The sequence below is a fragment of the Rhinolophus ferrumequinum genome, chromosome 10 (assembly GCF_004115265.2).
Source record: "Rhinolophus ferrumequinum isolate MPI-CBG mRhiFer1 chromosome 10, mRhiFer1_v1.p, whole genome shotgun sequence".
NCBI lineage: Eukaryota > Metazoa > Chordata > Mammalia > Chiroptera > Rhinolophidae > Rhinolophus > Rhinolophus ferrumequinum.
Genome location: NC_046293.1, coordinates 55,244,091 through 55,268,651, shown reverse-complemented (window position 1 = coordinate 55,268,651; position 24,561 = coordinate 55,244,091). Strand labels below are relative to the sequence as shown.

Genomic DNA, 24,561 nt, shown 5'->3' with positions numbered 1-24,561 from the left:
TTTTGTATGAGTACTATGCTCTTAGTGGTAACTCTCGTTAAGATATTTACAAACTAGGACTAGAGTTTGGGAGGATTGTACCTTGAAGTGATGAAAGGTAACAAGGGAAGATGTCACCCTTAAGTTATAACTTGCTGGCTGGTGAGACTGAAATTTCCCTGGATTCTGTCTTGGGATCTCTGAAACTAGGTTCCAGTTGAGATCTGTGTTCTTTTTTGTACCTTTAAAGTAAAGGTGGCCTAGGAGAACGCTGCCTCATTTCTAACTGAAAAAGTACCATTAGTATTGGAACCAAGCTGTTCCTTTGATCCCTTTTCAAAGGTCAACCAAACATAGCTTTTGTCTTCTTGGCTTCGTGCAGAATGTGAGTTTTATTTTATTCCTTCCCTTTTGTTTTTGAGGGCATGAATGTAATAATAGTCTTTTTGTGTTTGCTTTCTGGAAAGGGCTGTTGAGTTAAGCCCTAGGATGGATACAATCTGATATCTTCCAGGATTGTCAGTATTCTTGGTTTAGATTTTAAGAAATTACTTGTGATGTTCTAAAGACACAACCTCTAAACGGTTTTTCTCTTAGAAGAAGGAAACCAGGAATTGAAATTTTCTTTTCCCCTTCTTTTGTGTGTTATCACGTAGAGAATGCAGAAGAGAGCTGAACGATTCAATGTACCTGTGAGCTTGGAGAGTAAGAAAGCTGCCCGGGCAGCTAGGTGAGTGTCCCCAGCCTTTTGGACCTCAGCTATTCGTAGTGATAGTATGAAGGTGAGGGGCTGTGATCCTAGGTTTTAAATATAATTGTTGATTTTACGTAGAATAGAAGGCTTACTGAAAAGAAACACTCTTTTGGCACTATCCAGAACATCTCTTTTGATCTGGATGTAGTAACTATAGATAACTATTGTAGTAACTATTATATTATCAAGCAGCGTTTTTGTAATAGGTGAAAATCAGGAACTGACTGCTACTCCCAGTTCTGATAAGGCTTCTTGTTAGCTTATTCTCTAGACTCTTGGTGAGAAAAAGAGTAAACGGAATTTCTTTTCATGGGGTTGTTAGAATTAGCTAATGATTGCAAGGCTTGAGATCACAAGCAAGAAGTGCCATATGTACACTTGACACGGAGACCAGGAGTGTGAACAGCTTCCTAAAATTAAGCTTGTTTTTCTTTCTACAGATTTGGGATTTCTTCAGTTCCATCCAAAGGTAAGAAATACAGAGACTCTTCTGAGAAAGTTATCTTTATATTCTTGTTTTTCTGGCACAACAGATTTCATTTCTCCAAATTAAGATAAACTTACTAGCTCTATAAGCCTTTAAGAGGTTGTAACTTCTTTGTTTTAAGTAAAACTTTACGTAAGCCTTCCTGGGCAATTTAGAGAAGGTACTGAAGTTTCTAGAATAGGAGGAAGTACTAGCATTTGTTTTCCTTTTCTTGGACGTCTTCAGAAAAGTGCCTGGTACCTTGCTTCTTATTCTGGTGTATCAAATCAGCATGTAATTACTACGTACTTGTCCAGTGTTATACAGCCTCGTGTAGTGGTAAAGGGAAAGAGTCTTCTTTACCTCAACAATCTTACTTCTAGGAATTTACAAGGAAATAATCTTGGATATGCTTAAAGACTTAGCCACAAGGATTATCATGCATTATTTATAGTGATCAGTAACTGGAAACGATGTAATGTGCAATAGAGAATTAATTAAATACATGTGTACCATAGTATAGTGGAAAACCATGCAGATGTTAAAAATGATATTGAAGAATATTTGTCAGAAAGATACTAAGTGAAAAAAGCAAGTTATAATAAAATTAGCACTATGTTCTCATTTTAGCAATAAGAGTGGAAAAAAGATTAGAAGAATATATACTGAATTGTCGTTAATGCTTATTATCTATCTGATTAGTAGAATTTTGAATAACTTCTCTTAGCTTTTCTGTGTTTTAAAAATTTCTGCAATGCATATGCATTTTGTAATAAATTAGGAAAAAAAGTCCCTGTTCTTAGAGACTTAAAATTTAAATGTAGTCTCCTCATCCAATCTAATTTTCCTAGTGACCTATCAGTAGTTTCGAGTATGTTAAGAAAATGTCCTCCAAAGATCTTGTAGTGTTTTGCTGTGCTTTAAAAGGCCAGCAAAATTCTGGCCACTATGACTGTGTTTTAGAAACAAGATATTTTCTGGCTTTTAGTTATAGCAATAGATATAGTAGGATTGGTGGTGGTACAACAAAAACTACTAAAGACATAAAATGGTACAATTTTAAGAACAAATATTTAAATTAATAATCTGAAAAGGAAATCTGATTAATAAAATAATGTGTAGATAATATTTGCAGCTTTATTCATATAATTCTGATACCCTGGAACTATAGAGTAGCTCTTAAACGAATAGAACATTTAAAAGGAATTAAAATTTTATGAGTGAGAACATAAAAACACCTAACAGTTCCTCCTAGCACATGGGTTATGGTGAAAGTTGAATACATATGTGAATGTTTACAGTAGGGAGTTAGGGAAGCAATTACAAGATTGAGATTGCTTAAAATAAAATTCTGAAAAGTTTTAAGTAAATAATTATTGACTAGGTTACTACTTGTTTCTTAGTGGTAATTTCAGGACAGAACATTGTCTTTAAGAGGCCATTCATTTAAACTCTTTATAATAGCTCTGTTCTTTTGTCCAGACAAGATGTCTTTCTCTTTTTTTAACAGCTTTCAGATATAATTTACATACCATACAATTCATCCATTTAAAATACATAATTCAGTTTATTTTTATATATTCACAGGGTTTTGCAGCCATCGTAGCTTTTTTCTTCTTTTAGACAATTTTTGTCTTAATTTTAGGACATATTCATTACCCCAAAAAAGAAACCCTGTACTCATTAGCAGTTGTTCCCCAAGCAACCACTATTTTTTTTCTGTCTATGTAAATTTGCCTTCTTATAAATGGAATCATACAATTCATGGTCTTTTGTGACTGGGTTCTTTCACTTAGCATAATGTATTCGGGGTTCATCCATGTTGTAGCATGTATCAGTACTTCATTTCTTTTTATTGTTGGATAATATTCCATTGTATAGATATGCCACATTTTATCTATCCATTCATCAGTTGATGGACATTTGGGTTGTTTTCACTTTCTGGCTACTATGGGTAATGAATGCTGCTGTGAACATTCATATAAAGGTTTTTGTATGGGTGTATGTTTTCATTTCTCTTGGGTGTATACCTAGGTATGGAAGTGCTAAGTCATATGGTAAACTCTATGTTTAACTTTTTGAGGAACTGCCAAACTGTGTTTCCAAAGCATCTGCACCATTTTGTGTTCTCAATGAATGCAGATTTGATCTCTAGGTGCGATCTGCCTTTTCTTTCTCATCATAGCATAAAGGACATTTGTCCTATATACTATTTCTATGCTGTTTAATTTTATTTGAAGACTGTCAGCTTCCTTTATGACTTAAAAATATTAAATGAAACTTTTATTTGCTTTTTCAGGCCTGTCATCTGACACCAAGCCTATGGTAAGAAACCTTTTTTTTTAATACCTCGAGAGCCAAAGCTTAACTCTATACAGTTAGTTTTAAAGTTAGAGACTCCTCCTTCTCCCCAGATCAGAGGAAACTAAGATCATATGAGCTTGGTGATTTTTTGTTTTCAATACAGTGTTTTATGTCCTGAATAAAAAGAATTGTTTGAGGTACTGAGAGGTCAGGAAAATTCCCACATCTTCAGAATCACTATAGACATCTTGCTTCCCCTCATCTTGAAAAAAAATGAATAGATTTTATTAGCTAGAGGACAATCATATAACTCTTTGTTTTGTGGTACTGGAGTTTTAGGCCTTGTCCAATAGCTTTTAATAATGTCTAGTTCTTAATTACTACAAGAGGATCTGTGAAGCAACTTAGGAGTTCTACTTATAGATACTGGTATTTTTCAGAACTACCTAATAAATGTAAAATCAGAGAATCAAGATTAGAATAAGATGCTTCTGGGCCATTGTGACTAATCGGCATGTTTAGAAAATGGAAACAAATGCTGTGGTGAGCTATGTTCAGCTTTATGAAATCCTGCTCTTGGGGTTACAGTTTATCAGTAGTAGTAGTAGAAATGAGAGTGTCCCAAATAGCCTTGTGATAATAAGTCTTGATATAACAAGGCTTTCAGGAAAAAGGAAGGAAGAAAATTGAATTGGGTACTGGTGGTAGATTTGTCTTCTGAAGAAAGGAGAGCTGCAGTGATAGTTTCTCTTTGCTAGGAGACAGAGTTAAGAACTACTTGCAGGGACTATGTATAGAAATTAATGATTTTGGACTGTGAATGGTAGACTTGTTTGGAGGTGATGATTTAGACATTTGTTTGCTCTTTCAAGCAGTGTTTGTCCTACTTTGATCCTAAACCCTCCTTAGGCTCTTGCCACCTTTGATGAATGAAGGAGGCAGGGCTGAATCTTTCACTGCATTCCAGAAGAGGCCTTTCAATAATTAATGGCATGAATGGGTGCTGCTTAGTTTCCTAATTTGGCACATAGGGTATCTTTTATGTTGTAGGCTTATTTGAACACCTAGCTTTGGACCATAGTTTCTGCCTTGTGTATTTTTCTGTTTTGATTTGTTAGGTTTTCAAATTACATAGCTCATAGAAATTTCTGTATCCTGAAAACTTATCTAAATCTATGCCTGTAGTTTTAATCTGAAATGGTATAGTTTTAAATTTAAAAAAAAAAAAGTTTTTTTTGTCATTTTTTATTGGGCCATAACTTATTTCATGAAACAGTTGCCATTTTTATAAATACATTTCAATATTGTTTGCTAGAATTAGCTTCAAAGAAAATCAGTTTTCTCCTTTCAAGTTATTCCTGAGAGGAAAATTTTATGAAGTTGTTTTCAAAACAAGCAATTAATACCTCCATTAATAGAAATGAGAGGCAAATTGTATATTCACATTGAAAACTATGTTTTTAATCAGGTGCTTGACGGTAGGTAGTGTGTATGTCATAGCATTCAATGTGAAAATGGTGAACAATTACGGATTGTTCTTTTTCTCTCCTTTTTATCATTCAAAATGGTCATCTTCAGAGTAATGGCATATTAGCATATCAGTCAATGACTTTTTCCATTGGAGAAACCTATTTCCATAAGATGACAATGTCTCTCCATTGTATAATATTATTAGTTTTAAAATTACTATTACATTCACAATTTTTAAATGATCTAGTTGGAAGAGGCTTTGGAGCATATCTAGTAATATCTTCTCTATAGCATGCTGACAATTGATTATGTAGCCTATGCTTGATCCATTCTAATGACAGCAAGTTTATTACGTTACAGCAGTGTCTTTTCACTTATGGACAACTCTAATTGCTAGGCTATTTTGATTTTTAAAATACAGGGTTGTTTTGTTTTCCTGTATTTTTGTAGGTTAACCTGGACAAGCTAAAAGAAAGAGCTCAAAGATTTGGTTTGAATGTCTCTTCAATCTCCAGAAAGGTAAAGTACTGTTTTTGCAACATTAGAGCAGCTTGGGGGCTACACAGGCTGAGAATATAGTACTTTGTGTTTCATAGTCCTTTGACTATCATCTCCTTGCTGAGTATTGATTACATTAGAAGAATTGCTTCACAACGCAAATTTCTCCACCCCACCCCCCCAAATTGTTTTCATAGCTTCTACTTAGGCTGTTAGAGCATGCTCTATATTTCTCTTGGTTAAGATGTTGAATTCAGTGTTGTTAAAACTTGTTACATCTGCTTTAACTTCTAATATAGGCATAATAGAAATTAAAAAATCAGGAGAAGATAGTCCTGTCTTTAGGTCAAAGGTACCTAGAAACAAAATTTGGAGGTTCTGTAGAACAGAAAAGAGAAAATTATTTTGTTCTTTCTCGGCCCCTCTGCTAACTGATACTATTTAGTTTATTAAGCAAGATGACTGTTAACACAATGCTGTGTGGGGTAATCAGGACTGTTAACACAATGCTGTGTGGGGTAATCAGTTCTACAGTGCGTCATTGTGTTTGGGGTTTTGCTAGGTACAGTGGAGAAAATGCTAAGGATTCTATTTGTCTAGAGCAGGTAATCTTTTTTTCTTTGTATTGTGAGAATGAGAGCATGTTTCTTGGTTGCTGAAGTGGTGGCAGGGTTAAGGGAAGAGTATTTCAAACCAGAAAAACCATCATTTAAGAAAAGTCATTTCCCATTTGAGTACAGAAACATTTGACTTTCTGGAAATCCATTGGAAAAAAAATTGACCTGACAGTGGTTATGTTTTTGCTCAGGAAAAAACTGAACACTGAAAAGTAAACACTTATAGTGCCCTGTGGGACTCATAACCTTGCATAGAATTTGTCTTCCTTTCCTTTAGGTTACATTTTTGATGTTTATCAGCAATATAACATTAGGTATGTGTGCCCAGCTTGGTGCTGAAACCATAGGTGTTCAGTAGGAATATTTGCTGGTTTATATGAAATTAAAATAGGAGTTGAGAGGTAGGCAAACTACATGATTCTTAAACCACATGCAGCTTAATTGGGAAGAATTATAAACTCAAGAGTCATTTGTGTTTTTGCTAGATGGCCAAGGGAAAGGGTGCCTTGGATCTGTGCTCCTGGTTCTCATCTATCTCCTTTTGTATATAAGGGCTAGGGATCTGAGAATTTCAGCAATAATTTCACTCCTGTAGGGAATTGTGTGTGTTTGTGTATTCCATCAAAATTAACAAAACAACATCCTGTCTCCTACTACGTAACTCATATGGACACATTCCTGAGAGGGATTTGTCCTTCTATACTGTCTACCTGAGTTATTTTGATAGCATTTCATTACAGGGATATCATCCTTCCTCTTCCTTTCCCTAAAATCTTTCTCCATACTTGACCTGTTTTCATTTTTAGTCCATAGGAGGCTGAGTAAAACACGAAGAGATCCTTAATTTTGTGACTGTGAGCAAAGTATTACAGACTTCTTTGGTCCTCATCTATAAGAATGGAAGTAATACCTAAATGCCATGATTGTGAAGGATAATTGTATTTTCAAAATTACCTTAACACAGTGACACTTTGACCTACAATAAATACTAGTTTTCTTCCTTTCTTAGTTCAGTTCTGTTGGCCAAATGGCTTTATGACTTTAATTGAATCAGTTAACTTCCTGTGTTTTAGTTGATCATAGATAAGATTTCAGTTCTCATTTTAAATCTCTGAAAGATTGCAATCAGATAATGGTAATTGGCAGAACTCTGACTATATGAGCTCTGTTCTCTAATAGCATTCTTCATTGTCATACATTTGTTTTAGAATAGTGTTTCTCAAATTCTGTGGCAAAAGACTAGTTTTTTAAATTTCCAGTTCACTGCAGAGTGGTACTTTTGTAAAATAAAAATATCCCAGTAGTGTTAAATTACTCTGGAAGTTTCTAAACACTCTCAATCTCTGGACTTACTGCAGACTGGTAAAAAAACAGTTTGGGGATCAGCACCAGGAAGCAGACCCCATTTTGAGTAGCTCTTTTCTAGAGTGTGTATGATTTCTTCCAGAGACCACTTTGATTGGAGGTTTGTGACTTTTTTGAGATGTCTTCTGTAGGTTCCATATACATTGATCATAAATCCTGATTATCAGAATCATCCTAATTTTAACAGTTTGCTCTAATTTTCCCCATAAACCATTAAAATGTCCCCGAAATACTGTTATTTTGCTGTCTAAACCATCACTGTCCAATAGAACTTTCTGTGATGGTGGAAATATTCTATAGAATATTGTTCTATTGAATAATCTGTTATATAGTAGTAATTAGCTACATGTGGTTATGATCACTTGAAATATAGCTAGTATAACTGAGGAACAGAACTTTGAATAGCCACATGTGTATTGAACTACTCAAGTCTAGCTTATATCTCCCACACAGCTTTTACACTTGTAGGAAGCATAGAAATCCTTTATCAGACTACATAAATTGGACCGCTGTTTTAGTAGCCCAGAATTTTTTAGTACTCGCAGAGTATAAGCAGTTTTAGACTGAATCTATAAAAGAGAAATTGGAGGAAAAGAAGTAAGAGATAAAAGTCAGTGTTCTTTTTTCCAAGTAACTTATTTTCTAGAACTTAGTGTTCTAGATCCAAAGCCTGAAATTGCAACTGGATACACTTTCTGTGAGAGTTGCCTGGTTCACTTTTATGTTTAACTGTTCTTTATCACTGGATGATTTGTTACCTAGTAATTTGTTTGGATGGCCAAGGTTAGTGACATGATTAAGTTTGTATTTATGGAACAGCCAGGTCAGCACACTTCTGTCCACCTCATTTTGGGGTCCTGGGTTCTAGTAGAGCATCCTCTTACATAATTTGGTCAACTGTCTTTAAGTTTTACAGTTCTCTAGGCACAGATCTCATTCAGATATCCAGTTGTGGAGGTTAGTAGGCAGTGCCTCTTCTTCATCCTAGTGTTCTAAAAAGGGCAATGAGAAACCTACCTCCTGTCATCTCCACTGCACAGGGTTTGTGTTTGCTTGATCCAGCTTAAGGCCCTGATTGCTTGCTGATTTCTCTTCAGTCGATTTTGCTGCAGACCAGTATACATGATAAGGAGAGAAAGTGTGTGAGAGGAAGTGAGCCATGGATCACTAGTGTTTATGACTGAGTTGTTTTTTTAACTGTCACAATCTGATCATCTCCTCATATTTTAGATTTATAGCTTGAGCATATTACAGATTTGAGGATACCAAATCTGTGCTATTCTTCCCAGGCTGACTTTTGTATTACTGCTTATATACTAACTCCACTAGTATACAATACACATTAGATAGTACACAAAAATCTGACTTTCCTCCCCACCTCAGTCATCTTCCCTCTTTCCCCCACCCAAGAAAGACCTGTCTGTTCATGTTTCTAGCTCAAGTCCCAGTGAATAGAATCCTGTTGGTTTAGGATAATGGGAAGTGACAGAGCAAAGAATGGCACTGACATTTATAGACATTTTTTACACAAGAGGCTGTAAATTATCCCCTCCAACTCTTTGGACTATGTGAGGACAGAATGGCATGCCTTTTCTCATATAAGCCTCATGGTGACTGTGGGCTGAGAAACCTCCCACCCCTCAAACAAAACAAAACTCAGATGAATAACCTCTGCTTGATTGGTTCTGATTGATCACCAGCTAGATTTTCAGTCTTGTGCTTGACTGGTTGTGTTTTACTCTGTCAGTTAGTTCTCTATGTCTCCCAAGAGTAGTGTTTGGGTTAGTCCTGTTGGTGAGAGACAGGGCTTGGCCTGGCACATAAGAAACTCATCTTTGAGGGCGGCCAGTTTGCTCTGTTGGTTAGAGTGCAGTGCTCATAACACCAAGGTTGCCAGTTTGATTTCCACATGGGCCAGTGAGCTGCGCCCTCCACAACTAGATTGAAAACAATGACTTGACTTGGAGCTGATGGATCCTGGAAAAACACTATTCTCCAGTATTCCCCAATAAAATTTAAAAAAAGAAAAAAAGAAAAACTCATCTTTGAAAGGAATGAGATTGATAGAAGGAATAGATGGGAAGCCAGATTGGTTAATATATAATCGTCACAGGACACCAGTTTTGGTAAAAACTTAGATCTGGATCTTAGATCTGGACCTTAGCTTATAATGTTAAGTGATATAGCTAATTTGAGTTGATTGATTTATTTTGTTTTCAAATACTGGCATATTTGGGAAAGTAAAACTTGATACATTAGGAAGTTACAGGAAATCCAGCTAGGTGAATATAAAAAACAAAAACAAGCCTGGCACTTAGCAGAAAACTGGAGTGTGGTTTATATTCTTTTTCCTCCCTGGGAATGTGAGGGGTGTGTATTACTGCTTCTTGATTCTTTATTAGTAGTAGAAAATGTAAGCATCTTGTATCCCTATTGATCTTAATACATCTTCTCTACTAAAATATTACTGGGTTTTCCCTACTTGTAGCTCTTCATGTAGGGAACTGTCCTAATGAGCTATCTTAAAGCCTATAAATCCTGAAGGCTGCTTTTCCCAGGTTTGTGATTATGGCCAGTTTTCTTCCCTGATAATTGTGGTCTTTGTTACTCAGTGTCAGAATATAAAAAGGTTGAAAACAAACTGGTTTCTTCACTGACCATCATCTTTTTGAGGCTGGTAGCTAGAAAATTCTTGGATGGCTGCAGATTAGTTTCATGAGCCTTTCGTATAATTATATATTTTTGCTCATCATTGGTTGGGGATGAACCACCTCAGAGTGAGAGAGATACTAGAACTGCCTTGTTTTGAGGAGCTTGTTATTGTCACTAAAAAGTGTTGAGATATCAGAGAGGAAACTGAGACAGAGTCAGTTCTAAGCACAGGAGGGCACCAGTGTCTCCTAGCATACAGCTTTCATTGTGCTAACTGATGGCAGGCTAGTCTCCATTCACTCTCTTCTGGAAGGCCTATTTGATTGTATCTAGAGTCACGTCCACTATTTGAAGTAAATGAAGAAATATTTGTTCGTTCCTTCCCTTCAGGGTTTTGGTATAGGGAGAAGGAAGTTCACACTATGGATTTAGACGTTGGTCACCAGCCTTCTCAGAGAGCCTATAATTGGGATTTAGAGATTTTTAGGTATGTATATGCGAACCTTTTCCAAAGGAAGAACCGTGGGGCCATGCAGAGGACATTGCCAACATGGCCCTGTAAGAACCCAAGGAACCATAAGCTGTGAAGAGGTGTTTGGTAGAATATTTTTTAAATGGTTAGTGGTAGAAGATTTAGATTTCAGGGTAAGTTGGGAAAGTAGCCTGCTGAGTAGGTCTGGGTTCTTTCGCATCCAAATATACTTAAGCAGCAGTACCAAGGCCAAGTGCAACACTTAATTCTCTATTCCCATTTCTCATAGGACCCCCCCATGAGACCAAGAAAAATTCAGCTAGTAGGATTGTGGATGGAAAAACTTCAGTGCGATCCTCTTAGTCATTGTATTTTATCGATCAAAAGCTTTTGGGGGAATTCTTCCCTCCCTTTCATCCTAGATTGTCATTTTTCCCAAAATGCTCACTCCATTTGAAAATTTGTATTCTCTTAACTTATTTATATTAACCAACAAGAAAAGAAGATAAGAATTGGTTATATACTGGAGAGTAAAATGTATACAACTGGATACTTTGGTCAGTGTTGCTCAGTCAGTAGTTCGCTGTAATCAGAAGTGTCTGGACACTGATGGTAACCACTTTGAGCACCTCTTGTAATTGCAGAAGTCAAATGTGACTTGTATTCATTTTTCGTTATCAGTATATATTGATCATTGCAATTTTAATACAGTTTTTTTCCTTTCTTAAAGTGTGCATACATTTTTTTGGCACCCTCTGTATATGGTAGGTTGAGATAGCAATTGAGGGTGGCTGTCAGGGAGGGTGAATTTCAGGAAAAAGCCAAGACCCAACCCCACATAGTCTTCAGCATTTCTTGCAACATTTTCAGGCCCAACCAAAATTTAACCAGTCCTTTAAATCCTCTTCTAATTCATAATAATTTGAAAATAAATATTTGGCATTTTTTTCTGACTCCTCTTCTCTGAGATAAAAATAAACATACTGCTGTTTCTTCACCCGCCCATTAGAACAAACCTTGAGGGAGTGGTAAAGGAGCTGTTTAAAGAGGAAACAATGGGTAAAACTCGCTGACCTCAGTTTATCCCCTCATCGGGTTCTTCATTTGTCCCTGCTGAGGAACAGAACTTGTCTTTTGTCTGTAACACAAATACATCTTCACCTCCCTCCCTTCCAACTTTCCCCCCGACCCTCTCTTCTCACTCCCTTCTATTATGGTTCCAATCAATGATGTCATTATGTGTGCCATTCAATTGCTGTTGAACCACTTGGCTATAGGAATTTGGAAGAGCAAAGAGGCAGAATGGAATTTTTCTCTCTCTTGCCCAGGGCTCTTGAAAATGTATTCTAATTTTAACTAGAGAAATAGGAGTCAGGTTTTTCTTTGCTCAACAACTTCTGCTCTACCACTATGCCCTAACCTTCAGACACACACTTTTTACTTAGCTGGGTATGAGGGATAATTGGATATGAAATGTTAGGAATGTAAATTGAACACTTTAAGAGGAAAAGCTTTAAAAATTTGGGGAAGCAAGATGAAATTTTTGATGCTATGTCAGCATTTATGGCTGGTGTTGCCCTGTTTACTATAAATTAAATCTTTGAGAAGTTTCTGATAGAGGGTTATACTTCCCTAAGGCACATGGTTGAGACTACTAGGAATTTGTACCTTTTCATTTTATTTTTCTCTCTTGATTTCATTCACTGAGCTTGAACCCAAAGAACTAGAGGTAAGAAAGTGTGTAGTCAGAAAAAAAACTCTTTTCTGTCTCCCCTTCTAGATATACCACCCCCACTAATGCCTTTGCATTCCTTCTTCTGACGTGTCAGAACTGATGACTTTGATAAAAAGCAAGTTTTATGTCTCTCTGTGGCCCCCGTATAGTCTTTGCTCCAAGAATAAACACAGCCTGGAAAAAGAGGGGAATGCTGGATTTTGTTGAGTCTGTTTTACTTTTAAATACCTTCAGCCAAGTTCTTGGGGTGAGATCATTCTTTGAGTGTCAGTTTTTTGTTTTTTTTAAGTGCCAGTCTTTAGTACATAAGATGAATTATTTTCCAAACCTACCTGTAAATCACATTATATATGATTGTTTGTCTAGTTATATGTCCAGTTTTGAGGTGACCAATAGCTGGCTTGGCTTTTCTAAGCAGAGCAGTATCTATCGGATCACTCCCAGATACACTCCTTGGCTATGGTGAAATGTGAGCTAACTATCTGAATTCAGGTCTAGCCGTCCGTCCTTCAAAATCTGTATGGGAAGAAAAAGTGTGGGCTTTTTTTTTTTGGCGGAGGGTTTGTGATTACTTGGGGAAGGACTGGGAATTTTGGTGTTCAAAGGCTCCTCATGATGTGAGAGCTGTAGCAGTACAGAAATGTTTAAGATATATTTTAATACTTGAGAGGCTAACGCTCGAGTAACACTGTTCTTTTGTTTGACATTGGTAAGGAGAGGAAATACTCTTTAAAAATGCATATAGGTTCAATTCCAGTGAGGTTTAATGATAGATAGTTCATTTATGTACTCACCAAAATAGCAGAGTTGCGCTTCATGCCTGATGGTTGAAGCTGGTCAGTAAAATGCTGTAGTGTTTTGGAGATGGAAGTGGGAATGTCGGGATGGGGATGAGACAGGGCATCAGGTTGGGAAATCATTTATAGGTCGATTCTTGATGGTGATGTTTACAAACAAAGGCCCTCTTTTTATTAAAATCTGAGGTCCCTTGCTAAGATCTAGAAAATGTTACCTCCTTTCCTCCCCTCTCTTTCCTTTGCTACTCTTTTCTCACTTTTTCCCCTCCTTCTTCCACCTTCCCCCACCTCCAGCTCAAGCCGTTGTTTCTCAGTCTAGTTGTGTAGGACACAGCTCCCTGGCCCACGCTGGTATTATGAGCCTTGCGCTGCCCGCCCCCCCCCCCCCCCCCCCCGAGGTAGTTGGTCTCCAGTCGTCGGTTGGCCACTCACAGCAGCTCTTTCTGGCTTCCAGCAACTCATGGCTGCACATGATAACCCACGGCAGCGCAGCAGCCCACCGCAGCTCACGCCAACCTCCAGCTGTTCACGGCAGCCCAGCTCTAGGGAGAGCCATTGTTCACAACCTTAGGGGTAGAGGGCGCAGCTCACTGGCCCATGTGGGAATCGAACTGGCGACCTCGGCGGTAAGAGCACAGCACTCCAACCACCTGAGCCACTGGGCGGGCCCCTCATTTCTCACTTTTTAAAAAATATTTTAACCAAGTCTTACCCTCATCTCCAGAGCAGATTCTTAGGACAGAAAGAAATGTATTTTCAGGGTGTTCCACGTTTGGAGTACATATCAAATACTGAATTTTTAAAATCCCTAGCAGTGAAGATGTGTTATTGAGAAGGAGATTATGTTTGAAATATTTAGTTTCTGGATTTTAGCAAGTATTCATTGGGTGCGTTTATTGAGCTATGGAATAGAGGAGGCAGTGATAGAATTTTCACTGTCTTGTTCATGCTTAGGTGTGAGATGGCTGAGGAGGAAAAGAAACTAGAGATGAACAGAGCTATAACATGAGAGGCTTTGTATGATGGCCCTCTATAATGCTCTAAATGAACAAGCAAAACACATGAGCCTTAAAACAAAACATATCTGTTCTGTCTGTTCTTTATTGATATCCTCTCTTCCTCTATATCAGTTCTGTAAAAATACCTTTGTGTGCTTGACCATAGTTGCCTCCCTCTTTTTTCCACATACCTGAGGTGTTCCCTGATCTTGTTTTGGCATGTTCTTCCTTTATTGAACTCCTCCGGTTAAAAAGAGTTTCTGTTCCTCTATTTGAATTCTAGGAAAGCAGCAAGACCACTGTGCTCCTTATAGCCAGCTGTGATTCCTTCATAACTTTCTTTTTCCCTTTACATCCCTGCAGCTGAGAGAATCCTGTTGGTAGGAATTGTTAACTTTTGGGGAAGACCCGTAGTGCTTTGTGGGGAAAATTGGAATGGAGTAGCAGCCTTCTTTGGACTTGGTGAAAAGGATTTGTTTAAATTTTGGTCTGTACTTTCTCAAAGCTATTTGTAGTTGTTCATACCTGAACATCAGGGTCACCAGGGGACCCTTTAAAAAATAACAGCCCCCTAAGCTTTTCCTTTTGAGATTCACATTTATTAGGTTGATCTGCATTTTAAAATATTATTGGTGAGTGGCACCGGTTAACTCAGTTGGTTAGAGCGCGGTGCTGGTAGCACCAAGGTTGCCAGTTTGATCCCCGCATGGGCCACTGTGAGCTGCACCCTCCTTTAAAAAATAAAAAATAAGATACATTGAAAAATAAATAGAATAATATAGGTGAAAAGAATCTGTTTTCCTAGTGCTCATTCTAAATTTGTGAATGCTCCAGTAACTTGTCCTTCATTCTCTGTATATTTTAGCTAAGACAGCATTTACCTTTCCTCAAAAGTTTTTAGCTTCCTTCTTCTGACTTCTTGACATTTCTTCCAAGCTCTGCATTACTTATTCTTAAAAGCATCAGCTTTCTGGCTTTTAAGTGAGGGAAGTGGGGACTTTTAATGGAAACCTGGTTTCCGGGGGTCTCAAGTGTGAAGCCTTCATTTCCTTCACCTGCCTTGCTTTGTCCTACAATCAGTTAGAGCAAGACCAAGACGACCTCCTCTGGGGTTGAAGAGGAGTGGGGGTTGGGGAAAGAGCTTGATTTGGACAAGAGAAAGAAAACATGATAGGAGCTAGTGACTCAGACACGTGTTTGATTCTGAGCTGACTGGGTTTGGGGGCCCTAAATCCTGTGAAGAAAGGAGGAGATAGAGTTCCTGGTAGTTTCTAGTTCTGGTGTAGCTTTAAAATTCTCGGCACCCTTTTGGCCCTAGAAAATTGGCTCTGATCTCACAGTTGAAAGGTGGTTGAGAATAGGTAATACGGTTGTTTTGGGAAATGTATTATATGTATATGTGTGGGAATGTTGGAGTGTCTCTATACTGTAAGTGCTAAGATGCCATACCCTTTGCTAGTCCAATCCTTCACCTTTAGTCCTGCTTTAGGCTCTGTGTGTTGGTTTCTAGGACCACCCCATGTTCTGTGGTCTGGCTGTCATAAGGCTCAGGAGTAAACATGTACAGATGAATTTCAGAAACTGGGGCAGGGAGGTGACAGCTGTGTGTTTAAGCATTGAAGTGTTTCTGAGAGAAAAACCATCAGTTGCTGTCATTCACCCTGAGAATATGAAATTGGAAGCCCACTTACCCTGGAGTGTTTCATAACCTTTACCTCTGGGAAGTCAAGGCCATGTCATTATTAATCTACCATCGCCTGAAAGCCCCCAGGCTCTGCTTTTCATCTTGCCATCAGTCACGTGGCAGTAAGAGTCAGGAAAGTGAGCATAAGGCTCCCTCTTTTCCTTTTTGCTTGCCTCTTACCTTATATTCCCTTGGAAAATCAGATTGGCCTAAGAACTATTAACATCTTACTACAGTAATTCATTTACAAAAGGGGACAGTTATTTTTTTGCAAAATGTGACCATCTTAGCTCACTTTTAGCCTCTCTTCCATCACTCCAGGGAAAAGACTTCTGAGAAAATAACTGTTACAGTGGGATAAATAAAATGGCAGGGTTTAGGTCCTGATAGGAATATATTACATGAGACTCGTACATCGATCAGTGTGGGTTGTGAACAGTAGCTCGGTTATTAAAATAGCTAATAGTAAAATGGCCAGCTCTACCTCGTAGCAAGCAGTACCTGAGCTTCCCTGAAAAGCCTCTTCCTACTTGTAAGGATATCTGACTGAATTCTTTAGATTGGAATTTTTGCTTCTTACCTGTAGTGTAAGAGGGGGTGATCAATGAGTGAGCTTGTTGCACTGTCCAGGAAAAATGCTGGGCTTGGTTAATTCTTTCGGTCACCTCTAAGAATAGTGAGTATATTTCTTATTTGAATTCAGTAAATACTGTTGCTTTGTGTTTTGGGAATTACTGAGTTCAAATTCCCTAAATAAGCCTGGGTCACATTTGGGTCACTGTTTTGTTTCTTCTAGTTTCTCTTAATGATCCAGAGTGGTGCTCATAATAAGGTTGAAGAAGGTGAATGCTTTGAAGAAACAGCCCATGGGGTGCTAATTAAATCAAAGTGAACTCCTTTTGGCGGAGCAAATAACCCTAGAACACTAAGCTTGGAGTAGTAGTGTTTATTGTATTCAGGATAAAATTAGTTAAGTTTTGAAAAATGTTCTCTTGAATTTGAATCTTGAAGACACAAGTTTGGTTTGGAAGCTAACAAAGGTAGAACTCCATTTTGAGTAGAGAGCTTATCCTCGGTACTCTGCCATAAAAAGAGGCAGTCACTTTAGAAAGCATCTGTGATATTCAGGTTGCCAGTTATTGCAGCTGATGTTCCTTTTGAGATTTAATTCCTGGCTACAGTATATATGTATTGACAAGAGCCTTTAATTTAAAAATTTTAGTTATAACCTGGTACCTCCTTCTCCTGTCTTTTTCCATTGGGGCATTGAGGTATTTTTTAGTAGGTCCCATTACATTTAGAGAGGAGTAAGTTCTTAAGGGGACAGGAGCAACCCTGTAACTAATGGACTTCATCTTGTCTTCTAAGTTTCTACCTTGGGATCTCGGAGTTGGGTCTCCATCTCCGTATCTCAGGTCTCTCTTTCACCTCAATACTTCTGTCCTCTTCTTTCTAACAGAAACATTTTCAAAGTCAGTTGCCAGAAAGAGGCCAGACATTTGGCTCCAAACTTTGTAGCAGTCAGTGGAAAGAGGAAAACAATAATTGTACTATTTACAGTTACTCACAGGGTTCAGAAGGTATAAAGTAACAAGTTACTCAGCAAAAGCATAATTATTTTGGATCTGGGGACCGGAAAGAAAATTTCCCCATGGTACTCATAAAGCAGTAATGTGATAAACAATGGCACACATCTTTACAGTAGCTCATTTGTGAATTCATAAACCCCATAAGGTTAAGGATCTTTGTCTTGTTCATCTCTCTATTCCCATTGCCAGTACAGTGATCAAAAATAGACTCTGAGTGGATATTTGAATGACTGGTGGATGAATGGATTAATTTTACAGTTTCAATCTTATTGAAAATGTTGCTAGAAACTGATGTCATGTAATTCAATGAAAGCAATTCCTCGGGGGCCTTTAGAGTACTTGGGGTTGAGTCCAGAGTTAGAGATTGGATCCTTGCTCAATTCCCTCGGGTATTACCTTATATAGGTATCTTTTTTTTGTAATCATTAATTATTAGGGATAATGGAATCAGTACAGCCTGGCAGTGTAGATTTTTTTAGGGTTCCAGAAGGAAAAAGATGGTAAATAGTACTTGATGGAGAGAGAAGACTGGTTTTGTCGGGTTACTGTTCTGCCACACTTGAACCCTAAATATAGTCATTTGTCCAAATACTCATTTGCCTTGCAGCTAAAGGGAATTTCCTTGTTGCCTTGGTAATGGATCTGATTCCTACCAACTTTTGATGACTTTATATCTAATGTAGAAGGAGAATGAGTGGTGTTGTCAGCTTCAAAATTTTGTTGGTGGTCTCAGACTTTATTTCAAGGACCAGGAGGAATGTTGCAATAGAAACAATAGCTAATATTTATTGAACAACTGTATGATAGTTCCTGTGTACTGAGCACTTTCACACATGTAATTTGTATTCTTGCCTTGAATTTCTCAGTCTTTTCCCTCCGCAGCTATTATTTTCTTTGTGTTGCTTGAGTATTTTGCTACTATGAAAGGGAAACAAGGAGAAAAGTGAATTTTGAAAAGTTGAAGATGTTGTCTGAAGAGCCCAGTTTGGAACTATCTTATGCTATGATGGAAGATATAGTGCTAGTGATTCATGGGGGTATTTGGCTTTATTAAATATACATCATGCTTTCTGTCCGGTGCTGCTTATATAAGGGCTCTCTCCTCTTTTGCACAATTCTCTTTTTCATTCTTATCAATGAGCTTTTAAAAAGAAAGGCAGTTATGGGGAGACATGAGAATTATTATGTATGCTGAAATTATTGGCACCGGTCAGTTGGCTTGCTGTTTCCATCTTGAGTGGGAGAAGTGAAGTATGTGGATCAATCTGAACATCCAATGCCAGTGTTTAGTCGGCGAGGACAGGTTTCTCCTCTGATTTTGGATGCAAGTTGTATGTTTCATTTTCATTTGATAAGAAATAAGGGTGCTTCGGATTCCAGCACTATTCTTCCCACACAGGAGCATGCAGGGAAAGAAAAAAGATTTGTTTGTGGGAGGGAACTGGGGGAGGGATGAAGAAGGAAAGGAAAGGTTTGCAAATGGATCTGACACTAAGCTAAAGGGGTCAGTGCTGCCTGCAGATTCACAACCCCATTTGTGCACTTGAGCATGGCCTGGGGGAGCGTAGGCCTGATGAATGCAGAGAGACATGCATTTTGATTGAGGTAATTTCCCTCAGATGGGTCTCCCCATCCCATGAATCAAAACCTGTCAGCAAGGAGCTAAAGATGGAGTGAAGTTTATTGTACGTTTGTTTCCATGCGACACCGTCACGCTAGAGGGGTCAAGTGAGAGAGATCATTAGAACTGTGTTGATTTACTGGGCCTGTTGTGCACTTTCCCTGCAGGGCCAGAAGGAAAGAGACTTTAGGAGGGGAGCTGAGGGGCGCTGGGTGGGGAGGGAAGGGCAGGCATGCACAAGATAAATAAAACCCTCACTGGTCTCTGCGGGTGAGGGGTAGGCAGTCTGTTTGTAGGGAGTAGGGGGGACTGTATTGTCCCACCTACCCCCCTGCCCCCAGCCCCTGGTAGATTTGGAGCAGATGCTCTGCCTAGATCTCCAGGAGAGGCACCAAAGGTCTGACTGCAAAGGAAGCTCATGGGGAAAGCTCTGATATTATCCTTAGTGGCTAGAGAAGTATATCCTCCCCCTCATCCCATTCCTTTTCCTGCCTTGTTTTTTCCTCACCTTTGAGCTCAAAGGGAAACACAGGAAATTTAATTTAGAAAGTCAAAATTCCCATTTCAGGATACAGCAACGTAAGGAACCAGAGGAAAGACTGTCCTATACATTCCAAATGGACATAGGCTTTGTGATAAGATTTGTGAAGGGAGTGGCCCCCTGGTTTGTGCTAGAGAATGGCTGGGTTTCAGAAGTAGCATCTCCCTGTCTGTGATTTGAACTTGCCGAAGTACCCCTAGCACTGAATTGAATGAAAAAAAGTACGTAGTGGTAGTTGAGCAAGATATGGTCTAGTTCTTACTCTCCGCAAGAAGGGTATGGGAACATCCTTTTATTCCTCCTAAAACTGTTTCCTGCTTGGCCTGAACACTTAGTGAAATGGAGCTATTTTATCTGAATATTCTAGAAAGGCTTTCATTTTGAAATTTTCACTTATATTCCTTTTTCACTTTTATCTTAGTGGTGGTTGACAAAATCAAGAAAACTTTTCCTAGCGACTTAGGTAAGGAAAAATATAGTGAGGCCTGTGTTCATTGCATACCCTCCTAATTCTTTTATTATAGTTCAACAGATGGAATAGCTAGTTAGTCAGAATTAGAAACAAATTTGGTTGAGAAAATCTTTAGTGTAAGATACCTGGAGTCCTTTCCTTGGATCCCTACTTATTTGTAAAGTAGAGGCATGTGACACGGTAGAAAGGGGTAGGATCCTAGCATTAACCTAAGTTATTTGAGTGATGTGGAGGTCATTGAAGTAGTTCACAGCCACTTTTAGCTAAGGGTCCTAATGATCCTTATCTGTTGGGAATTAAATATTTCTTCCTTCTGCTACTATTGTTCCAAAGAAATGCTTATGTGAGGTACCTAAAGAGATGGTAAAGTTAGGAAAGTGGGTTGTTTTTTGTTTTTTTAAAGCTGCAAGTTTGACATATATTTTTTTTTTTTAAAGATTTTATTGGGGAAGGGGAACAGGACTTTATTGGGGAACAGTGTGCACTTCCAGGACTTTTTTCCAAGTGAAGTTGTCCCTTCAATCTTAGTTGTGGAGGGTGCTGTTCAACTTCAAGTTGTTGTCTTTTCAGTCTTAGTTGTGGAGGGCGCAGCTCAGCTCCAGGTCAGTTGCCGTTGCTAGTTGCAGGGGGCGCAGCCCACCATCCCTTGCGGGAATGGAACCGGCAACCTTGTGGTTGAGAGGACGCGCTCCAACCAACTGAGCCATCCGGGAGCTCAGCGGCAGCTCAGCTCAAGGTGCCGTATTCAATCTTAGTTGCAGGGGATGCTGCCCACCATCCCTTGCAGGACTCGAGGAATTGAACTGACAACCTTGTGGTTGAGAGCCCACTGGCCCACGTGGGAATCGAACTGGCAGCCCTCAGAGTTAGGAGCATGGAGCTCTAACAGCCTGAGCCACCTGGCCGGCCCCCTTTTTTTTTTTTTTTTTTTTTTTTTTAAGGAAAGTGGATTCGTAAGTAAAGTGTCCTGGGTTCCATTCCTGGCTCTGCCACTTAGTATGTGAGACTATTCGTGAGACTTTGGGCAAGTTACTTAGTCTCTGTAAGCCTCAGTTTTTTTTATCTGTAAAATGAATGTCATAATACTTATTATGTATGTCATAAGACTTACTATTTTTAAGATTGTTATAAGAAGTAAATGAGATAGTGTGTGCAAAGAACATACAGCACCTGGCACATAGTAAGCACTCAGATGTGAGTGACTATAATATCATTATTTTAATTTATGATCGTTAAAGACGGGATGCTTCTTCTTGGAAACTGGCTCAATGTTTTAGAGTTTAGATTACATTAATTATACACCCACTGTGGATTTGCGGATGGATGGTTATAATGGGCAGTATTCTAGTTATGTGCTATAATTAATTAAGTGATAACTTGTGTAGGATTTTTTTTTCTCTCTTTTTTCCCCCCCTTCTTCCACCTGTCCACCCCCCACACTCCAGCTCAAGCCGTTGTTTCTCAGTCTAGTTGTGTAGGACACAGCTCCCTGGCCCACACTGGTATTAAGAGCCTTGCGCTCCCAGCCAGCTGAGGCAGTCCGGGCACTAGGCAGTCCGCGGGAGGTTGCCAACCTCTGGTTGCTCATTGCTGCCCAGCTCCAGGGAGAGCCATTGTTCACAATCTTAGCTATAGAGGGCTCTGCTCGCTGGCAGCTCACTGGCCCATGTGGGAATTGAACCGGTGACTTCAGCATTAGCAGTGCGGTGCTCCAACCACCTGAGCCACCAGGCCATTGGGCTGGCCTTGTGTAGGATTCTTCAATCCTTCATAGCCACCAACCTTTCTTAGCTCCTTTTTTACTCACTAGAAGGCAGGTGCAGCAAAAGGGAGGAAAAATGAACAAGTTTCTCAGCTGAAAGACTCAAAGTAACACCAAGAAAGTACTCCTACCTAGTGTTCAGGGAGCTAGGCTGGTGAAACAAATTGAGCACAGAAAGCTGTATAGCTGCCCTGCGTTTGACTGAAGAGGTGGCTCCTGTGATCATAGGAACAAAGGCAACCAACTCCTTGTTTGGGGTTGACAGTAGAGGTGTTAAACAATTCCTGTGTTTCTATAAGTCTCTTGATTGCCTTTCCTTTTGACTCTGTGGCAGGAATATGAACTCCTTGGGATATATTTTTTTTTTAATTCATCTCCGGAGCACCACACAAAAGCTTGTTCAAAAGTTTGCTTGAATTATTTTGACCGGACCTTATGTTGGTTACCAAAGAAACTGTCCTTGCCCATGGTGAGGGTGTGTGTGTGTGTGTGTGTGTATGTGTGTGTGTGTTTGTATGTGTGGAGTAGAACGTCCTTTGAGGTGTATGACAGGACAATATCTTTGTCTAGATGTGCCAAGTTCTAGAATATTATCCTGGGGTGGGAAACGCCCAGGGAGCCCACCTGAGTTTAGATGTTTCTAATCCTAGGGCTGAGCTTTTGATTACTGGTGACTGGGTGTGAGGGAAAGGTGGAAAAGGAGAAAATATCTGTTAAAGTGGGATGAAGTGGTAGGGTTTAGATCCTGATGGGAATATATATGAAACTCTTATAGTGAACAGTAGTCGATGTGAAGAGTTAGCTCAATCTTTAAAACAGAAGGAGAATGGCCACTGTTAGTTCATAGTAAGCTGAAACATTCTCTCCAGTTACTGAGTAGGCATCATGAGTCTCTTGGATGCTTGAAAAAGGTCCAGAGCATTTCTCTCTTAGATGACTGCAGCTGTTTCCTTCACTCGCTTTATTTTAAAATCATTTCTAACTGTTCAGAGCCTTCTGTGACTTTGCTGGGTGTTCATAACGCTTGGTGTTCTTTGTAAGCTCTTTCCACTCTGACTACCTTCTCCTTCCTTTCCGTGGTAAGTCAGTGGAACTTGTAAACAGTGTTTAACAAATAGTGCAGGTGCCTTTTACCAACCTGCTCTCTGCAGTTGTTATTCAGAGAAGCCTCTATTTTCCATGTCTCTGAACTACAAAAATTTCTTCAGCACAGAAATTTGTTTTATGGATATTTCTTATGTTTTCTTTACTTATGAGTATTGAGGCCCTACTTAACATTTTTAAAATCGTTCTAGGGACAGGACAATGTGCTAGCTTACTCAGTTTCCTATCTGTTTTTTCTGTTTGTGAGATGTAGTTCTTGTCACAAGGTTGGCTGACATATTGTGACTAATAAGTTATAATTTCATTCCCATTTATTAATATTTTGTGAATGGAGCCTAACTTGTTTCAACACTTTTGTTTGTACCTGAACAGTCTGAAGATGACGAGAAGCTGAAAAAGAGGAAGGAGCGATTTGGAATTGTCACAAGTTCAGCTGGAACAGGAACCACAGAGGATACAGAGGTAAAATTTACCTAGAATGCTTCATAGAGCCCTTGAAGGGAAATGAGAGTGAACAAACTGAGTGGGGAAACACTGTTATTTCCCCAGCCTACTTTTTTTTTTTTTAAAGTTTTATTGGGGAATATTGGGGAACAGTTTGTTTTTCCAGGACCCATCAACTCCAAGTCACATCGTCATTTTCAGTCTAGTTGCTCACTGGGCACAGCTCACTGGCCCATGTAGGGATCGAACCAGTGCCCTTGGTGTTATGAGCACTGCGCTCTAACCACTGACCCAACCGGCCACCCCCAGCCTACTTCTTAAGTGCCCACATAACAAGCTCTTTTGTCCTTTGCTTGATTATCTGTTTTCTGGATTGAGTGGCCACACTGAATTCCATCGATATACTTAATTCAGTGTCAGAGCCGGTTAGCATAGTAAGAAAGAGCACAAGATTTGGAATCAGATAAGCTCAGATTTGAAAATTGGCTCTGCTACTTAGTATTACAGTATTGTTTATAAGTTATGATACTTTTCTGAGCCTCAGTTTCATCATCTGGGAAGAAGAGATAGTTCCTACTTTTAAGTGGTATTTTTAGCATGAAATGATTCTATGTAAAAAGAGATAATTCTATGTGGAATGCTTGACACAACACCTGTCGTTCTGTAAATATTCAGTAAGTTGCAATGTCTGATAATCTGCCAGGCTTATTTCTTTGATCATTTAATGAAGGCCATGTCTGACCCAGACACAAGTATAGTTGTGCCTAACTCCCCTCTGAAGTAGGACAATGGACTCGACTGAGACGTCTCATTCTTATCACTTTATTCACAAATAGTTTCTCAAAATGAGAGAGTGGCTTTTTTTTGTAAGACTTGTGTTCATCTATTAGGTTGGTGCAAAAGTAATTGCTGTTTAAATGGTTAAAACTAATTGCAAAAACTGCAGTTACTTTTGCAACCTATGTATCGCAGCTTCCCTCACATTCACTGAGACTCTTGAGCATTGGAAGACTGCTCAGAACATTGACAGACGATATTGATTTGCTGATTTGAGAGTGTAATGGAGACCAAGTGTCACCCAAAGTGTACATAAAGAACAGTTGAAATAATTAGTTTAGAATTACAGAAATTTCTTGGGTGGTGAGGAATTTGGAATGTTCTTTCCCCCATTTAATCCAAATTCCTTCTTTCCATTACCTCTGGAGATAGCCTCTGAAAATCTGTTACCCCTCACACT

General features: G+C 38.9%; 1 protein-coding gene across 3 annotated transcripts in view; it reads left to right on the top strand.

The window, feature by feature from the left end:
• The window catches only part of SARNP (SAP domain containing ribonucleoprotein), a 45,664-nt gene that overhangs the window by 15,223 nt on the left and 5,880 nt on the right, over nucleotides 1–24,561 (top strand). For all 3 annotated transcript variants that reach the window (XR_004424112.1, XM_033116793.1, XM_033116791.1), the window contains exons 6-10: nucleotides 636–709; nucleotides 1,174–1,202; nucleotides 3,499–3,524; nucleotides 5,424–5,492; nucleotides 23,253–23,342. Coding sequence is in view for 2 of the 3 variants with exons in the window: in XM_033116793.1 (XP_032972684.1) it covers nucleotides 636–709; nucleotides 1,174–1,202; nucleotides 3,499–3,524; nucleotides 5,424–5,492; nucleotides 23,253–23,342 (288 nt within the window). In the remaining variant the exon portion in view is untranslated. The remainder of the gene's footprint in view (nucleotides 1–635; nucleotides 710–1,173; nucleotides 1,203–3,498; nucleotides 3,525–5,423; nucleotides 5,493–23,252; nucleotides 23,343–24,561) is intronic.